The 18,669-nt window shown below is 33.5% G+C and overlaps 1 protein-coding gene across 1 annotated transcript in view; it reads left to right on the forward strand.

Moving 5' to 3' along the window:
- The window catches only part of UNC79 (unc-79 homolog, NALCN channel complex subunit), a 325,074-nt gene that overhangs the window by 134,071 nt on the left and 172,334 nt on the right, over nucleotides 1–18,669 (forward strand). Inside the window, exons 16-19 of the mRNA XM_051977373.1 lie at nucleotides 1,147–1,270; nucleotides 3,662–3,802; nucleotides 13,043–13,264; nucleotides 14,384–14,611. Of these exons, the coding sequence (XP_051833333.1) occupies nucleotides 1,147–1,270; nucleotides 3,662–3,802; nucleotides 13,043–13,264; nucleotides 14,384–14,611 (715 nt within the window). The remainder of the gene's footprint in view (nucleotides 1–1,146; nucleotides 1,271–3,661; nucleotides 3,803–13,042; nucleotides 13,265–14,383; nucleotides 14,612–18,669) is intronic.

Genomic DNA, 18,669 nt, shown 5'->3' on the forward strand with positions numbered 1-18,669 from the left:
TTGCTATATATAAGAATTATGCTAAGATCTGGTAATAAAGAGATAAAGTGAAATAATTCTTATCATCAAGGAGCTTATAGGAGAACTTATATCTTATGGAAAAATATAAGATGCATTACAAAATATAGTATAATATAAGACACTTTGAAGAAGGAGAGAACCCTAAGGGAAGATGAAAGAAAGCTCAAGGAGCATATGGCACTTAAATTGAGCCCTGAAAAATGGTAGGGATTTTCAAATGTGGACATAATAAAGGTGTGTACTTGAGATACCAAGTGTGACTGCATGAAGTCAGGCAATAGAATGTAAAGTTTGGGGAACAGTTTGACCATGAAGGGGAGTATCATGAAAATCTCTGTTGAGAGAGCTCAAAGCCATATTATAGGGGGGTCTTAAATGTCAGATTTAGAAGATTATAACTTATCTTGAAATAGGGAGTCATAGAGAATTTTTGAACAGGGATATAATATGATCAGATCTGTGCTTTATGAAGATTATTTTGGCATATGTTTGGAAGATATATCGAAAAAAGGAATATTGGAAAAAAGGGAATTCAATTAGGTGATATAATAGTTCATATGACAGTTCTTGAATATGGATTAGAGTTAGAAGGAATCTTAGCATTCATCTAGTTCCATCTCCTAATTTTACAAATGAGGTAATTGAGCCCCAGATAACTCAAGTGACACATCTAGTAAGTTGTGAGTCCAAAATTGTATCTCAGATCTAAGTCCTTGTACAAAAATAAACATTCTATATGATAGGATAGGAGCTGACATTTATATATTGTTTTAAAGTTTTCAAAATTTTTTATATGCAGTACTTCATTTTAGTCTTATGATAATTTTATAAGTAATATTATATTCATTATACAAATGGGGAAACTGAGGCTTAAAAAATTGTGATTTGATAATGGTTATACACCCAAGTGATGTTTCTAACTCTATAGCCATTATATTATTCTATATTGCCTTTGTACAATTTTATACTTTTGTATGTGACTGCTGATGTGATTGAATCATATAAGACATGAACTAGTGGAAGAATAGTGTGTGTGTGAAAATATATATGATTTGACCCCCAAAAGTACAGGGTAGTTGGAAATATATTCCTGATATTAATTGACTTTCTTTTTTTCCTTTGTAGCAAAATGTTTGACATCGAGCTTTGCCCTCTTCCCTTCTCAATGGAAGAGATGTTTGGATTTATCAGTTGCCGGTTCACAGGATATCCCTCTTCTGTGCAGGAGCAAGCTCTACTATGGCTTCATGTAAGTCAGGGATGCTGGTTGATCATGAAGAAAAGAATGATAACCTGGGAAAAGGAGACCCTTTGGGGTTAAATGACAAATAGTGTAAATATTGTCTAAATGATGGTAGTATTTCTAGGTTGCATAAATACAAGATCATTTCCATCATCTTCACCCACATATGTATAATGGGAGAACTATTTATATTACATTAGAAAAAGGATAAACTAGGACCCCTATTAATTTTATTCAGCTCATTTATTCACTTACTTAATATTAAAAATATTTATTAAGCACTTATCTTGAACAGAGCATTTTGAATACTAGAGCAGATACAAAATTTAGATAAGATATAGTCCTAATCTTTTTGGAATAGAGCTTCTGTAAGGGGGATGGTACAAATTCTAATAATTGTAATACCCAATCTTACCTGATAACTGCTTTAGAGAGCTGAAAACATTCATTCACTTAACAAACAGTTATTAAGTTATTAAATAATTATTAAACTATTAAAACCAGTTTTGGATGGTAGGTGTAGGGCAATCCTCATTGAATTTCTTTGGAGAGGCCTACTGGTTAGCAGGGATCTGATAACTAAGAAAAAGATAAGAGGCCAAACTAAAAGCAAAGAGCTTTATTAAAGAAGTTAATAAAAGGGAGAAGAAACTCTAAGGGAGGACTTACAGCTCTTGCTGATAGCAGATTTACCTTTCTGGGATGTAGACTTGTTTTTATGATATTTCAGGCCCAATCAGCAATGTTGTTTAGTAACTTAAGCTAGATAAATAATGCATTTTACAGGAGACAGAGGGGTAGAGAAACAAGGGGAACATTTAATGGAGAAAAGAAGAACATTTGGTAGGATTTATCATTAAAGTTTAAGAAAACATTCACTGTTCAAAGGCAAGAGACAAAGGGAAAAAACCAAATACATTTACAATTGTTAAAGAAGTTGTTTTTGACCCAAGGATAACAAGTAGACAGTTTATCTTATCTTATCCTTACATAGTTTGTTAATATTTCATTTCTCCTTTAACAGGGAGTAGTTACCTTCTAATATCTGGATGCTAAGTGATTGGAGGATTAGTTCATCAAGATTTTGCAAAATCATTGTGTTTTCTATTTTTCTTCTTCATATGGGAAACACAAAGTTTAGATAACAAGTATTCATTGCCTTCTTGGTGCTTTGGTTCTACTAGGGAAGATGATAACTCATAAACATAGACATAGGACAAAATAGAGGGTGATAAGTGCATAAAAAGAGTAACAAATACTATTAGAGAATTGATATGAGAGAGATCACTTTGATCTATGAGAAGATAAAAGAAGGATTTATGGAGGAAAACTTTTTATCTAGATCCTGAAGAATGGATAGAAATTGGACAGGCAGAGCTAAAGATGGTGAATGAAGAATGTACCAGGAAAAGAGAATACATTTTATAGAGATCCATCATTTTTGTTTATTTGTTGTTTTTGTCACAAATGAAATTTTGGTGAATTTGTTTTACATTTTTGGTCCAGAAAATGAATCCTTCCTAATTAATTTTTAGAAGTGTTTAGTTACTGTTTATAGTGAGAGAGAATAAACTTTCATTGTTCTCTATCTTTTTAGAATAAGAAAAATATAAATGTGTTGGGGACAGGAGAGAGGAAAAACATGGCATCTGGATAGTACAATTGAAAAGGCTGTGGACCTGGAGCCAAGAAAACATGAATTCAAATTTGACTTCATACATTTAATAACTGTGTGACCTTGTGCAAGTGACTTAATTTTTTTTTCTGCTTGAGTTTCTTGATCTGCAAAATGGGGATAATAATAGCACCTATTTTCCAAGGTTGTTGAGATGATAAAGTGAGGTAATATTTGTAAAGCACTTTGCAAATCTTAAACTAGCTATTATTATTGCTATTAATCATTATTACTTCTGATACTTAATAACAAAGAATATTAGAACAGAGAATTTTAAGAATGAGGAGAAGTTAAAGAGATCCTCTAATTTAATCTTCTGGTTTTATACTCATTCCTTTCATCAACATTTAATGAATGACTGTTCCTCCATACAATATCCCTATGTTAGGCAGTGTGGAGAATATAAAGGAATTAAAAATGAATAGCATAGTCCCTAACCTAATGGAACTTACAAGTTACAGACAAGAAAATGGAGGACCAGAAATATAGTCACTTATCCAAGGCCATACAGGTGGTCACAAGAGAACTAAAAAATAGGTCCTGCAACTCCCAGTCCACTGTCTTTCTTCATTACTTGTTACTGATATCCAAATAATCTACAAGACAAAATGACTTCATGTTAAATAATTAATTTTCTAAAAATTGTTATGTCTCCTTATTTAGATTTTGAAAATCTATATTTTTTCTCTTTTTGTTATGTATATATGTTTGTCTTTCTTCAGGTATTATCAGAGTTAGACATCATGGTTCCACTTCAGCTACTAATAAGCATGTTTTCTGATGGAGTTAATTCTGTCAAAGAGCTAGCAAATCAAAGAAAATCAAGAGTCAGTGAGCTGGCAGGGACTCTTGCAGCTCGAAGGGTAATTATCACTCAAATTCTTCTTGTTTATCTTGTTTGTTGAGCCTGGAAAGCATTGCCAATTTACACCAGTGTCTAAGTTTGACTTTGAAGGCCCAGATATTTGTAAATGATGACTAGTTTTTTTCCCATCTTGCCTTTTTTTTTATCATATAAGATTTTTATAAACTATGAAATGTTGGATCTAGGAATTGCCAAATGGAATATATAATCAAATGTAATTTTTATTCTTTAAAATTTATATCTATCAATTTAACACATGTTTATTAAGCATCTCTATGCCTCTGTTCTATGCTTTATGGAGGAAGACTGAAAAATTATAAGATATGATCTCTGTCATTATGGAATAGAAACTCTAGCAGGGGAAATACTCAGTATTCCACAGTGTTGTAAGAAAAACATTTTGTAAATTGTTAAGTATAGAAATGGGAGTTAATGGAATTTATAGTCTAGTAGAGAGGTAAGATCAATCTGTAATATGTAGGAGAATATAATGTAAAAGCATAAGCAAGTTGTTTTATGAGTTCAGAGAAGAGATATATTCATTCTCCTGAAGTCTAGAATGTTTTTTGGAGTAGATAATTTCTCTTTTTTGCCCTTCTTGTTTGATGAAGAGAGCTGCTACCATTTATTTCCCTCTCTATCTTGCAAAACTTTTCTTCTCTCTTACCAAACTTTTTGCCTCCTTTTGCTCTTGTATCTCAAACTTCCTTAGGGCATGTGAAGAGTAGCTGGTTGTCTTTATGTCTCTCACTTCAGTTAGAGGCAACATCTTTAATTTGCATGTAGTGCAAATCTTAATGAGCTACTCTTTTTTTTTTTTAAGATGGTGTCAGTTACATTGATTTTTATGTAAATAGTATTTTATTTTTTTCCAATTACATGTAAAATAGTTTTCAACATTTTAACATAAGATTTTGAGTTCCAATTTTTTTCTATAATCTTCCTTCTCCTTTCCCCTCCCCAAAACAGCAAGCAATCAGATATAGATTATACATGTACAAATGTTACATATATTTCCATACTAGTCATATTGTGAAAAAAGAAACAGAACAAAAGGAAAAAACATGAAAAAGAACAAAGAGAGTGAAAATAGTGTACTTTATCTGCATTGACTCCATCATTTCTTTTTTCTGTATGTGGATAACTTTGGATGAGCTACTTTTTTTAAATCAGTATAGTCTTCAGTTTTTTAAAAATAGGCCACAAACAATAAACTACCTAGATCATTCTATAATCATCATAATCGTTAATAATGCTATATAGTGATTTGTATAACTTATGTTTATGTTGTCAGTTATTTCATGGGTAATATTTTTTTGAGCTCTCAACATCCCTATCTGTGTAGCAGGCAGCATTGGGCAGGAATTATCTCCATTTGGTGGATGAGGAAAGTGAGGCCAAGAGAGATTCATCCAATCTCTTGGACAACCCAATTGTCCAAGACCATTTTTGATTTATTGAGTTGATACTTAAATTACTTCTTAAATTTGCTTGTTAAAAATTCACAAATTGCCAGTTGTAATTTACTATTGTAGAATCTGTGGTTTCATTACTGCAGGTACTTCTGTTACTGATAAATATTGTAGAAAGTGTAGAGAAGTAAATAGAGCACTAGACTTGGAGATAAGAAGACCTTGGTATAAGGCCTATCTCAGATATTTACTAGTTGTGTAAGCTTGGGAAAGCTATTTAACCTCTTTGAGCCTCGGTGTACCTATTGGTAAAATGAGAGAGTTGGACGCAATAATCTCTAAGATCCCTTTAGCTTTAAATCTATAATCCTAAAGTATGTAAAAAAAACTAATTATATTTAAGTGTTTAAATACATACTGTAGATGTAAATTATTATGGCCAAAATAAATCATCCCTGGTGGCCAACTTTCTGAGAAAGGATTTGTCAGTCTTTAGTCTGACTAGTTTTAGGATGACAGACATAATCTAGGCCCTTGGTTGAACATTTCCCAATTTTATAATATGTAACTCTTAATTTATTTTCTACTATCCTTCAATTTCATGCCATGGTCAATCACTGGAGAAGGATTTATTATGTTCATGAGGAAAAAGATTTAGAGATAGGAGAGATTTAGATGTTATTGAGTCAAATCTCCTTATTTTATAACAAACTGAGAGTCCAGAGATAGGAAATGACTTACTTAAAATTACATAGGTAGCAAGTAGCAGATCCAGATTTAATATTATACTTTATATAGTGAATGCTTCCACAGCTGTGGACTTTAATAAGAGAGGCTTTTAGTAATACCAAATAGATATATATCTATCTATGTGTGTGTGTTTAATATTGACAGTACTTGGCTCTCCATCTTTCATTTGTCATTGAATTTCCAATTCTTGTGCATAATGATTTTCTTTTTTTTTTAAATTTTATTTTATTGAATAATAACTTTGTATTGACAGAATCCATGCCAGGGTAATTTTTTACAACATTATCCCTTGCACTCGGTTATGTTTCGATTTTTCCCCTCCCTCCCCCCCCCCCAAGATGGCAAGCAGTCCTATATATGTTAAATATGTTGCAGTATATCCTAGATACAATACATATTGTGCATAATGATTTTCAATAGTACCTTATAATATTTTGTTTTGAGATGATTATTCCCTAGAACTTCTATTACAGAAAGATCTAATAACATTTAGGAGAGTTTATTTAAAATATTACAATCTAAATATAAAAGTAAATTCAAATGTCTTTTTCCTTTAGTGTCTTAGTACTTTATACATGTAGTACAAATTAGCTATTCTAAAAAATTTGAGTTTTATTTCATATTTTTATATGATTCATTCAATTTTTTTCCAAAAAGAATGTGTAATTTAATGATTTTTTTCCTATATACTTGATCCTAGGGGAAGATATAGTATTTTATTTTAAAATCACACAGTTTGATGGCTTTTTGAGCATAGTTCCAAATTGCATTCCAGAATAGTTAAACTAGTTTACAACCCCACTAAGAGTGCATTAATGTACTTCTTTTCTCATAACCACTATAGGTTTTGTCATTTTCCTTTTTGGCCATCTTAGGCAAACTGTTGGGTATGAGTTAGTATTTCAGAATTGTCTTAATTTGCATTTCTCTAATTATTAATGATTTAGGTTATTTTTTCACATGTCTATTGATAGTTTGGATTTTTCCTCTGAGAGTTATCTGTTCATATTTTTTTTTATAAATTGAGTAATGGTTCTTCTTATTATAGATTTGACTCAGTTCCCTATTATTTTAGAAATGAGTCCTTTATTACAGAAACTTTCTGTAAAGATTTTTTCCTACTTTTTCCCTAGATTCCTACTTTTCTTCTAATTTTAGATACATTGGTTTTGTTTGTGCAAAAAAATAAATTTATTCAAAATTATCCATTTTGTTCCCTAACAACTTTTAAATTTCTTGTTTGGTCATAAATTCTTCTCCTATCCATAAATCTGACAAGAAGTTTTTTCTCTGCTGTTATTATACTTTGTCTCAATCATGCACTAATTTTGAGTGTACTTTGGTATGTGGTGTGAATGCCTGGTATTTATTCCTAGTTTCTGCCAGACTTCTTTCCCAGTTTTCCCAGAAGTTTTTATCAAATAGTGAGTTCTTGCCCCAATAACAGGGATCTTTGGATTTATCAAACACTAGATTACTGTGTTCTTTGTGTCCTGTGACAATCCCAGGGATGTCTTTTTCGTAGTCATTGCTGGCAAGATTCTTGCCAGAGACTCCTTAATAGGCTAATTGTTCACCTGAAAGATGGTCATCTACCTGAGAAGTAGTGTGGCTTCAGAAAGAGCCATAGAACAGTTGATATGGTATTTGCTGACCAACAATTCCAGGAGAAATGCCAGAAGCAGAACAGAGGTCTATACACAATATCCATTAATCTAACCAAGGCCTTTGATATTCTTAGTTGTGAAGGCTTATGGAAGATCTTGGCAAAATTTGGTTGCCCAGAGAAGTTCATCAATATTATATGCCAGTTCCATGATGGCATGCGTACATGGGTTCTGAGTAACGGATGATGCTCTTGTGCTTTCCCAATCATCAGTGGAAGCAGGCCTTTGTGCTTGTTCCCATGCTTTTAACATAATGTTTTAGCTGTGTTGCCAGAGGTAATTAGACTACTTACCAACTGGAGGTTTACAGGAGGTTGTGCTGACCTAATTGTTTGCTTGTGAAATCTGGATAGTATACCAGCTCCATGCCAGGATACAATCACTCCATTCCATTTGAATTGTCTTAGGAAAATTCAGAAGATCATCTAGCAAGATAAGGTACTGGACAAGATAAGGAAAGGACACTAAAGTCCTTTCATTAGCTGAACTGCCAGGCATTCAAACTCTGCTGCAAAGAGCACAATTCTTTTTTTTTTTTTAATTTTATAATAACTTTTTATTGACAGAACCCATGCCATGGTAATTTTTTACAACATTATCCCTTGCACTCACTTCTGTTCCGATTTTTCTCCTCCCTCTCTCCACCCCCTCCCCTAGATGGCAAGCAGTCCTATATATGTTAAATATGTTGCTGTATATCCTAGATACAATATATGCGTGCAGAACCGAACAGTTCTCTTGTTGCACAAGGAGAATTGGATTCAGAAGGTAAAAATAACTCGGGAAGAAAAACAAAAATGTAGATAGTTTATATTCATTTCCCAGTGTTCTTTCTTTGGGTGTAGCTGCTTCTGTCCATCATTTATCAACTGAAACTGAGTTAGGTCTCTTTGTCAAAGAAATCCACTTCCATCAGAATACATCCTCATACATTATCGTTGTTGAAGTGTATAATGATCTCCTGGTTCTGCTCATTTCACTTAGCATCAGTTCATGTAAGTCTCGCCAGTCCTCTCTGTATTCATCCTGCTGGTCATTTCTTTCTTTCTTTTTTTTTTTAAACGTCAGAGTTTTTTTTTTTTTTAAATTTTTATTTAATAATTACTTTATATTGACAGAATCCATGCCAGGGTAATTTTTTTTACAACATTATCCCTTGCACTCGTTTCTGTTCCAATTTTTTTCCCCTCTCTCCCTCCACCCCCTCCCCTAGATGGCAAGCAGTCCTTTATATGTTGGATATGTTGCAGTATATCCTAGATACAATATATGTTTGCAGAACCGAACAGTTCTCTTGTTGCACAGGGAGAATTGGATTCAGAAGGTATAAATAACCCAGGAAGAAAAACAAAAATGCAGATAGTTCACATTCGTTTCCCAGTGTTCTTTCTTTGGGTGTAGCTGCTTTTGTCTGTCATTTATCAATTGAAACTCAGGTCTCTTTGTCAAAGAAATCCACTTCCATCAAAATATGTCCTCATACAATATCGTTGTCGAAGTGTATAATGATCTCCTGGTTCTGCTCATTTCACTTAGCATCAGATCATGTAAGTCTCGCCAGTCCTCTCTGTATTCATCCTGCTGGTCATTTCTTACCGAACAATAATATTCCATAACATTCATATACCACAATTTACTCAGCCATTCTCCAATTGATGGGCATCCATTCATTTTCCAGTTTCTAGCCACTACAAACAGGGCTGCTACAAACATTTTGTCACATACAGGTCCCTTTCCCTTCTTTAGTATTTCTTTGGGATATAAGCCCAATAGAAACACTGCTGGATCAAAGGGTATGCACAATTGGATAATTTTTTGGGCATAATTCCAGATTGCTCTCCAGAATGGTTGGATTCGTTCACAACTCCACCAACAATGCATTAGTGTCCCAGTTTTCCCGCATCCCCTCCAACATTCATCATTATTTTTTCCTGTCACTCTAGCCAATCTGACAGGTGTATAATGGTATCTCAGAGTTGTCTTAATTTGCATTTCTCTGATCAATAGTGATTTGGAACAATCTTTCACATGAGTGGTAATAGTTTCAATTTCATCATCTGAAAAGCAAAGAACACAATTCTGATGGGCTGGCCACATTGTTCAAATACCAAACATATGTTTGCTTAAAAGGTCACTTTATTTGCTTCTTAAACATCCTAAACAACAGCAAAACAGGAGTCAATAAATGCAGCATTAAGAACAGCAAGAGTAACAAAGTGACAACAGAGAGATCAGTAAAAGAGTTCTTTCAAATGCACACAAAGCTACAGGAATGAAGGTCAAAGTTAGGTAAAGGTAATAGTGAAGAGAAGACAGGAAGGGGGCATTACAGAAAGAACCTTAATATCCTCACTACAGGTGAATTAATGCTTTCTTCGTGTGGGGCATGGGTGGGCACATAAAAAGTAGGTAAAGGGGGACAGATAGAGGAATGTGTGATGGCCTGTGCTAAAATCAAGAACTAGCAATGAAGGGGAAGATAACCTCTGAGGTCTCAGAAAGAAAAGAATCTACAGGTGAGTGAGTGAGAAAGAGGGGCTGAAAATTAAAAAAAGGAAGGAAGGAATAAGACCTTACTTTGGAGATGGAAGGGGTTTCCATTCGTGAATGTTCCTATGGGTGAAGAAGGATGGTCAGTGAAAGGAGATGATGACTTTACATTGACTGGATTAAGCATTGGGGGATTTGATACTTAAAAAGTCTACTTGTCCTATATTGGAAGGAGAGGAGTTGGAACCTGAGGGCTAATCGGCACTTAGAGAAATGAAATGAAGATTTCTTTAAATTTATGGATTTTATGTTTCTTTGAGCTATTGCAATTCTGCTTTGTTTAGAGCACAGCACCTTCTTTGATATGGGCATACCATATGGGGCAGTTCTTTGCCAGTGTCTTCAATGTCTCACATTTGATACCAGAGTTCTTCAGAGAAATCCTGGGGTTATTCTTGCATTGCTTCTTTTTACCTCTTTGAAATTGCTTCTCTTGTGTGAACTTTCTATAAAACAGTCTATTCAGCAAAACATGGTAAATAACAACATTGCTAGACATCTTCAATGAGGGTGGAAGCAACATCGAGGTCAGCTACTGTACATTGATGGTAAATGACTTACTTGGAAAGACTACATGCCAAGACTAAAGTGAAGAGACAGTTGGTGCACCACACCATCCATATGTGGAGCCATCAGTTAACAACAAGTGGAGAAGCTCTGTAGGAGAATTTGAATACTTGACAGTATGGCTAGAGAAAGTACCATATTAGTGTCCAGTACCTTACATTGCCAGGTAATCTTCAGAATCTTCCTCTGACAATTCAGAAGAATTATTGTGCATATTTAGTTTCCTGACATAGCACTGGCATATTGTTCAGGTTTCACAGGCAGACAATAATGAAGTCAGCAGAATGACTCTGAAGACTTTCAGTTTGGTAGGCATGCTAGCTCAGGTTCTGGAAAATAGAAAATGCTCTTGAATCATCAATCACCAGTGGAATGGAACAGGGCTACATACTTGCTCCCATACTTTTTAGATGTTTTCATCAATGTTGTCAGAAGCCTTCATTGAGGATGACATCAGTATCAAGGTCAGCTACCATACAGAAGATAAACTATTTAACTTGAAAAGGCTATAAGCCAAGATTAAAATGGAGTTGGTACATAATTTTTTTGTTTGCATTATGGATAGGTTTGCAGATGATTGTAAGGCAGGCTCTGAAGCAAAATGCAACAAAAGATTGATTTTTCTGCTACTATGTGCTAATTTTGTTGTTGTTGTTTTTATTAAAGCTTTTTATTTTTCAAAACATATCCCTGGACAATTCTTTAACATTAGCTCTTGCAAAACCCTATGTTCCAATTTCCTCCCCTTCCCCCACGTCCTCTCCTAAATGTCAATAGTCCAATATATATTAAACATGTAGAAATATATATTAAATCCAATATATTTATACATATTTATACAAGTATCATTCCACACAAGAAAAAAAGAGATGCAAAATAAAATGCAAGCTAACAACAAAAAGAGTGAAAATGCTACGTTGTGTACCACACTCAGTTCCTACAGACTTCTCTCTGGGTGTAGATGGCTTTCTTCATCACTGAACAATTGGAACTGGTCTGAATCATCTCATTGTTGAAGAGAGCCATGTTCATCAGAATTGATCATCATATAATCTTGTTGCCATGTATAATGATCTCCTGGTTCTGCTCATTTCACTTAGCATCAGTTTGTATAAATCTCTCCAGGCCTTTCTGAAATCATCCTGCTGTTTGTTTCTTATAGAACAATAGTATTCCATAACATTTATATGCCATAATTTATTCAGTCATTCCCCAATGAACAAATTGGGCATCCACCCAGTTTCCAGTTTCTTGCCACTACAAAAAGGGCTGCCACAAACATTTTTGCACTTGTGGATCCCTTTTCCTCCTTTAAGATCTTTTTGGGATATTAGCCCAGGTGAAACATTGCTGGATCAAAGGGTATCTTGTGTTAATTTTGTCTAAATAATTAAAATCAAGAAAACACAGGTTTTCCACCATCCAGCAGCACACCATCTATATATGGAACCATTGGTTATAGCAAATGGAGAAATTTTGAATTCACCAACCTTCACAATATACTTTTCCAGGAATGTACACATAGATGATGAAGTTGACACATGTATTACCAGAGCTCACTTAATGTTTGGGAGACTCTGAAAGAAAATGTGGGAGAGAAGAAGTATTAGGCTATTGCTTACCTAACTTAGAAGTAGAAGGATGATTCTTTACTTATTTTAAAAAATAATTTATGTAATACTGGAATTAATTGTTCTTTAAATATTTGATACAATTCATATGTAAATTTATTTGTTTTTTTTCCTTTAGGGAGTTCATTTATGGCTTGTTCAATAATTTTTTAAGATAGAGTTATTGAAGTCTGTTTCTTATTCTGTTAATCTGGGCTATTTATATTTTTGTAAATAATCATCTATTTCATTTAGATTGTCACTTTTATTGGCATGTGGCTGGAATTGCTTTTATTTCCTCTTTATTGGTTGTGAATCAATTCACTTAATTTCTAAATGAATGGTGTTTGGAAACATTTATTCTGTTTATTAGAGAATTAGAAGAGTGTTATCTTTGAAGGCTTTTTATTATTAGCTCACATTTGTATAGTATTACAAAACACCTCACAAAATCCTAGGATGTAGGGAGTACATGTATTATTATCAGTATTATAGATGAAGAAACTGAGGCTCAAAGAGTTACTCAGAAGAACTCAAAAGTTACTTGTTTGAGGTCACATAACTAGTCTCTTTGTTGGAACTGAGACTTGAGGCTTGCTAGGATCTTTGCCTCCAGTCCCATTACTCTTTTCACAAAACTAGCTGATTATACTCAATGAAGTTTCAAAATTCTTTCCTACAGGTGAGTGTTGCCTCTGACCCTGGTCGCCGAGTTCAACACCATATGTTAAGTCCATTTCCCAGTCCTTTCCAGAGCCCACTTCGAAGTCCCATGCGCAGTCCATTTCGGAGCCCTTTCAAGAACTTTGGACACCCAGGAGGAAGGACTATAGACTTTGATTGTGAAGATGATGAAATGAATCTGAATTGTTTCATTCTCATGTTTGATCTCCTCCTGAAGCAGGTACTAGAAACAAAAGCTTTCCTTTAGTTTATTTTCTTTTTTTTATTCATTTTGTCATCATAAAGTCATAGACTTGTAGAATTTAAAGAAGTCTTGGAGATTATATAGGCTAACCTTTAATTCTTAAATTCTTTCTATAGTATCCCTGACAAGTATTTCTTGTTTTGCTTGAACTGTTCACATACTGTGCCTATTTAAATACTTTATTTGGCCAAGATCTCACTACCTCAGAAAACAATTTATTAGATTATAATTGTTAGAAATTCTTCCATTGTTGAACTGAAATTTGCCACACTGTTCCCCACTGCTTGTTTCTGAGGCCAAGCAAAACAAATCAAATCCTTCTTCTGCATGTCATTTACTAAGGCCTGATCTCACACTCTGAATTGTTTTCAAGAGGGGACCTCCAAAAGTATTTGAAGCAATAGCAGCATCATTGAAATAAATTAGGAGCTTCTCTGGGCTTTCAGTAAAAGGAGGGTATTGGAAAACGAGCCTCCCAAACTGGTGACTTATTAGGATGATGCTTCTTTAAATGCTTGTGCTCTGCTCTGTGTAATACTTCTGAATTTTAAGGTTTGGTGATTTCATCATCCGTGTGGGTAGATTCTTTCCCTTCACTCCTTTACCCCCTAATTACCCTGTATTAGTACTAGTTATTTATGAATTTCTATGAATAAAGATAGTTTTCACTATTAGCTAACTTTCTAGTAAAAAGCCTCTCACCCTGAACTTGGCTATTCTTCAGATGACCCAGTTTGTTACTGATTCTACAGGCAAGTCTTTCTAGCTGGGTAGGAACTATTAGGGCTTATATTCCAGTAGAATAGTTTCCAAGAGCCCAGGATCACTTCAGTGATGGAGTGGGATTTGTTTGTTAATTAAAAAATTCTTTGTCATTACTAGTCACACATTGTTTTGATATTATTACTATAAATCCTCAAATCAGTAGTCATGGAAAAGAATACATATTAATTTACCATAGATAGTTATATGTTTGATCTTTGAATAAGGATTAAACAATATCAAGGGGTGAAGACTATTTTTGGGGAGGAGTGTACAAAAATCATTAAACAAAAAAAATCACAAAATTCCTTCCTTTTCTCTTGTATCCTGCAGATGGAGTTACAAGATGATGGAATTACCATGGGCTTAGAAAACAGTCTGTCTAAGGACATCATTTCTATTATAAATAATGTCTTCCAAGCTCCTTGGGGTGGTTCTCATACTTGCCAGAAGGATGAAAGAGCTATTGAGTGCCACTTGTGTCAGTCAAGCATTCTTTGCTATCAGCTGGGGTGTGACCTCCTAGAACGACTGGCTCCCAAAGAAGAAAGCCGGCTAGTGGTAAGCAGCCAAGGAAAGTCAATGGCTCTAAAGGTCTATCTTATGATAGTAAACACTCTGAAGATGTTAGTATCTTATAGCTTACAACACACTATAACATTTAATAGATCACTTGATTTTCAATTAAAATTCATTTCAATTCAGAAGATTAAAAAAAAATTATTACATTTTGTAACAAAGCAAGAAACCCAGTAATATCAACTCAATAATGAAAAATGCCCACAAAAATGCCCATGGAGAGAGATTTAGGCAAGCATGGTTCTTGCTTTCATGGAGCTTATTGTCTAATTCAGAGGCAACTTTGGTATTCAAAGCCCTTCTCTTCCCCTCCCCTATGATATTTCCACTTTATTTTATACCCTACCCTTTACCTACCATAAACAATGTGACACCGTGACACTGGTATTCTTGTTGTTCCTTGATCAAGACACTCTATTTCTTGTATATTTTCATTGGCTGTCTCCTATGCCTGGAATGCCTTCCCTGCTCATTCTTGCCTCTTGCCTTCTCTGGCTTTCCTCATGGTCCAGTTAAAATCTTACTTTCTATAGGAAACCTTTCCTAATCTCTTTTAATGTTGGTGCTTTCCATCTGTTGATTATTTTACTTTATCCTCTATACATTTTGTATATATTTATTTGTATGTTGTCTCCCTCTTTAGACCTCCTTGAGAACAGGTACTGTTTTTGACTTTCTTTTCATCCTCAGTGCTTAATCTAGTGCTTGGAACATTGTAGGCACTTGATTAAGCCCCATTTTCCTCTTCTGGAAAATAGGAATACCAACAGCACCTATTTCATAGAATTGTTGTGAAGATTGAATGAGATAATTGATATGTATGTGTATATATGTAAATGTCTATGTATATGTAACATGATGTTATCTAAATGTTTGCTATTAATAAGGTAACTAGAGACATATAACTAATATACAATAGTACAAGGTGCAAATGAATTTTTGTATGAGACATTTTATAAGTGGAAAGTCAGTTTTTTATAATGACAAGAATATTAGTGTGGGAGTCAGGTTCAAGTCCTGTCTCTGAGAGAAGAGTGCTGAGGTTGGAGTCAGTGAATCTGGGCTTAGATTTAGGGTTTACAATCTAATATTTGTGATTTTAGGCAAATCATTTAGTCTTTTTTGGCCTCACTTTCCTCATCTATAAAATGCAACTAAATGGCATTTGTGGGTTCTCCTTGCCTTAAATCTGAAAACATGAAACCTACTAACTGTGTGACCATGTGAAAGGTCATTTAGTCTGTCACTGCCTCAGGTAAGTTTTATTTTATTTATTTTTTGATCAGTGTCATCTTCTACTTTAAATACTTTCATTTTTATTATGAACTAAGGAAACATCAATTCAAAATATGATATTTTGCCTAACAAAGAACAGAAAAAGAAGACAGAATATATTATATCATGAATCTTTACAATGAATAACTCGGGTTTTTAAATAATTTAAATTTAACATGGCATTTCCAAACCTGCTTCTTTGTGTCCCCTCTGAACTTACTTTCATTTTCTTGTTTATTTTTTTAAATATTCATTAACACACTTGTCTTTTCTGCCTTTTTAAAAAGTATCCCTCTTAGTAAGCTCCCTTCTTTTTACCCAACTCTGATCGTCTTCCTCAAATGAAAGTCTTTTTTGAAAAATAAATATAGTCATTCAGTAGAAATTTACTCATTGGCTAAGCCTGAAAATATCTTACTTTGCAACTCTAATTCATTACCTTTTATGCCAAGAATTGGAAAGCATAATTTATCATTGTCTTTTGGAGTCATGATTAGCCATTGCTTTCATCATAGTGATTTAGTCTTTCAGAAATTACTTTACAATATTGTCATCATATAAATTGTTCTCAAACTCTTGCTATAAATATTTTGTACAAATTAGTCCTTTTTCCCTCATCTTTTATTTTTGGGGGTTCTTCTTCTTTTATTTTCTTTAATTTTTTTTTTTTTTTTTTTTTTGCTGAGGCAATTGGGGGTTAGTGGATTGCCCAGGGGCATACAACTAGGAAGTGTTAAATGTCTGAGACCAGATTTGAACTCTGGTGCTCTATCCACTGCACCACCTAGCTGCTCCCGAGTGCCTATCTTCTTATAGCTCCTCCATTTGTTATAATTTTCCTTTACTATCATCTGATAGATATAAGATAGAACTACAAATTTGTTTTAATTTTAATTTCTTTCATAATTGCAGGTTTGTACATTCTCCCCTCCCTTTCCCCCCTTCCCCCCCTCCCCCAATTCATGATAGCTGCCTTTCTTCTTTTCAGAGTTGCACAGTCATATCCTTTGACCATTTATATATTGGAGAAAAGCTTTTATTCTTACATATTATATCAATCACTTTTAATCTTGGATAAAGGACCTTTGTCAGAGAATTTTGTTGTAAAGATTTTTTTCCCTTTAGTTAATTGTATTTTTTCTAGTTCAATTAATAGTTTGTGTGAAAGCTTTTTGATTTTATACAAGCACATTCTCTCTTTTATTGTCTGTGAACCACTCTATTCCTTTTTTCCTCAATAATGTTTTTTGTACATTGTTATGAAGTATATCTCTTTTCAATCTCCTTTAATTTGTTTGTGATATATTCACTTATAACTAGGTCATGGTATTTATTTGGATCATATTGTGGTATATTGTATGAGATGTTGGTTTAAACTTAATATCTGCTATACTACTTACTAATTTTTCCAGTTGTATTTATCAGATAGTGAATCACTATTCCAGTACTTGTAACTCCTGGATTTGCCAATTACTATGTTTCTAGATTTGCTTATTTCTGATTACTTTAGTTTTATATATTTTATTCTATTGATCAAGGTTTCTATTTTTAAATCAATATCAAACAGTTTTGATGATTACTGCCATGTGCGACAGTTTGAGATCTGGAATTTTTAAGGATGTCATCTTTTCCACTTTTTCCCATTCATTTTGTTTTTAAACCCCCCTTTTTTAAAACTCCCTTTCCCAGTTATGTTGGTATCCTTTGTTTATAGCATCACATATATTCTCTACTTTTTTCCTTCCTTTCTTCCTCCCAGAGAGCTATTCTTTATAATGAATGAAAAAGAGGAAGAAAAAAGTTCCATAAAACTAATGAACATATTAAAAAGTTTAACATTGTTTATATATATGTCATAATATTTCAACTTCTCAAACTATGGTTTGTGACTCCATATGTAGTAACTTGTAACAATGTGAAATGATGAGGAAACAGATTTCAGAAAAACCCAGAAAGACTTACAAGAATCAATGCTGAGTGAAGTGAGCATAACCAGGAGAAAACTGCACATAGTAACTATGATACATTTAGCTCTTCTCAGCAATACAGTGATTGGAAACTGAATGCAGATAGTAGCATACTATTTTCATTTATTTTGTTTTTTGTTTCTGAATTTATTTTTCCCCCTAAGATGAAACTTAATTTTTCTTTATGTGTGCTTTGTCCTTTAGAATATCATACTCCAAGTCCTCTGATCCTTTAATGTAGAAGCTACTAAATCTTGTTTTATTCTGAGTGTAGCTCCAAGATATTAGAATTATTTCTTCCTGGTTGTTTGCAATATCTTCTTCTTGACCTGGGGCTTCAGGAATCATTTTGACAATTCTATCAAGAGGTGAATAGTGTATTCTTTTGATTTCTATTTTATTCTCTGATTCTAGAATATTAGGGCATTTTTCTTTTCAGGAGAAAACAATAAAGTTGATAATTTAAGAAATGGGATTTGTTAGGCAAATTATTACTGACGGTAAACATCAAAGATAACTTTCTTTTTTTTTATTAGTATTTTGTTTTTCTTTAGTGACATGTAAAAACAATTTTAATATTCTTTTTTGTTGAACTTGGAATTCTAGACTCTTTCTTCTCCTTCCTCCCAAATCCCTTCCTCGAAAATGGAAGCAATTCAATATAGGTTATACATGTTTAGTTATATAAAACATTTCCATAATGATCATGTTGTGAAAGAAAACATAAACCAAAAGGAAACCTTCAAGAAAAATTACGTAAAAAATATTATATTTTGATCTGCATTCAGACACCATCAA

This window comes from Antechinus flavipes, chromosome 2 (genome assembly GCF_016432865.1).
Source record: "Antechinus flavipes isolate AdamAnt ecotype Samford, QLD, Australia chromosome 2, AdamAnt_v2, whole genome shotgun sequence".
Lineage (NCBI taxonomy): Eukaryota > Metazoa > Chordata > Mammalia > Dasyuromorphia > Dasyuridae > Antechinus > Antechinus flavipes.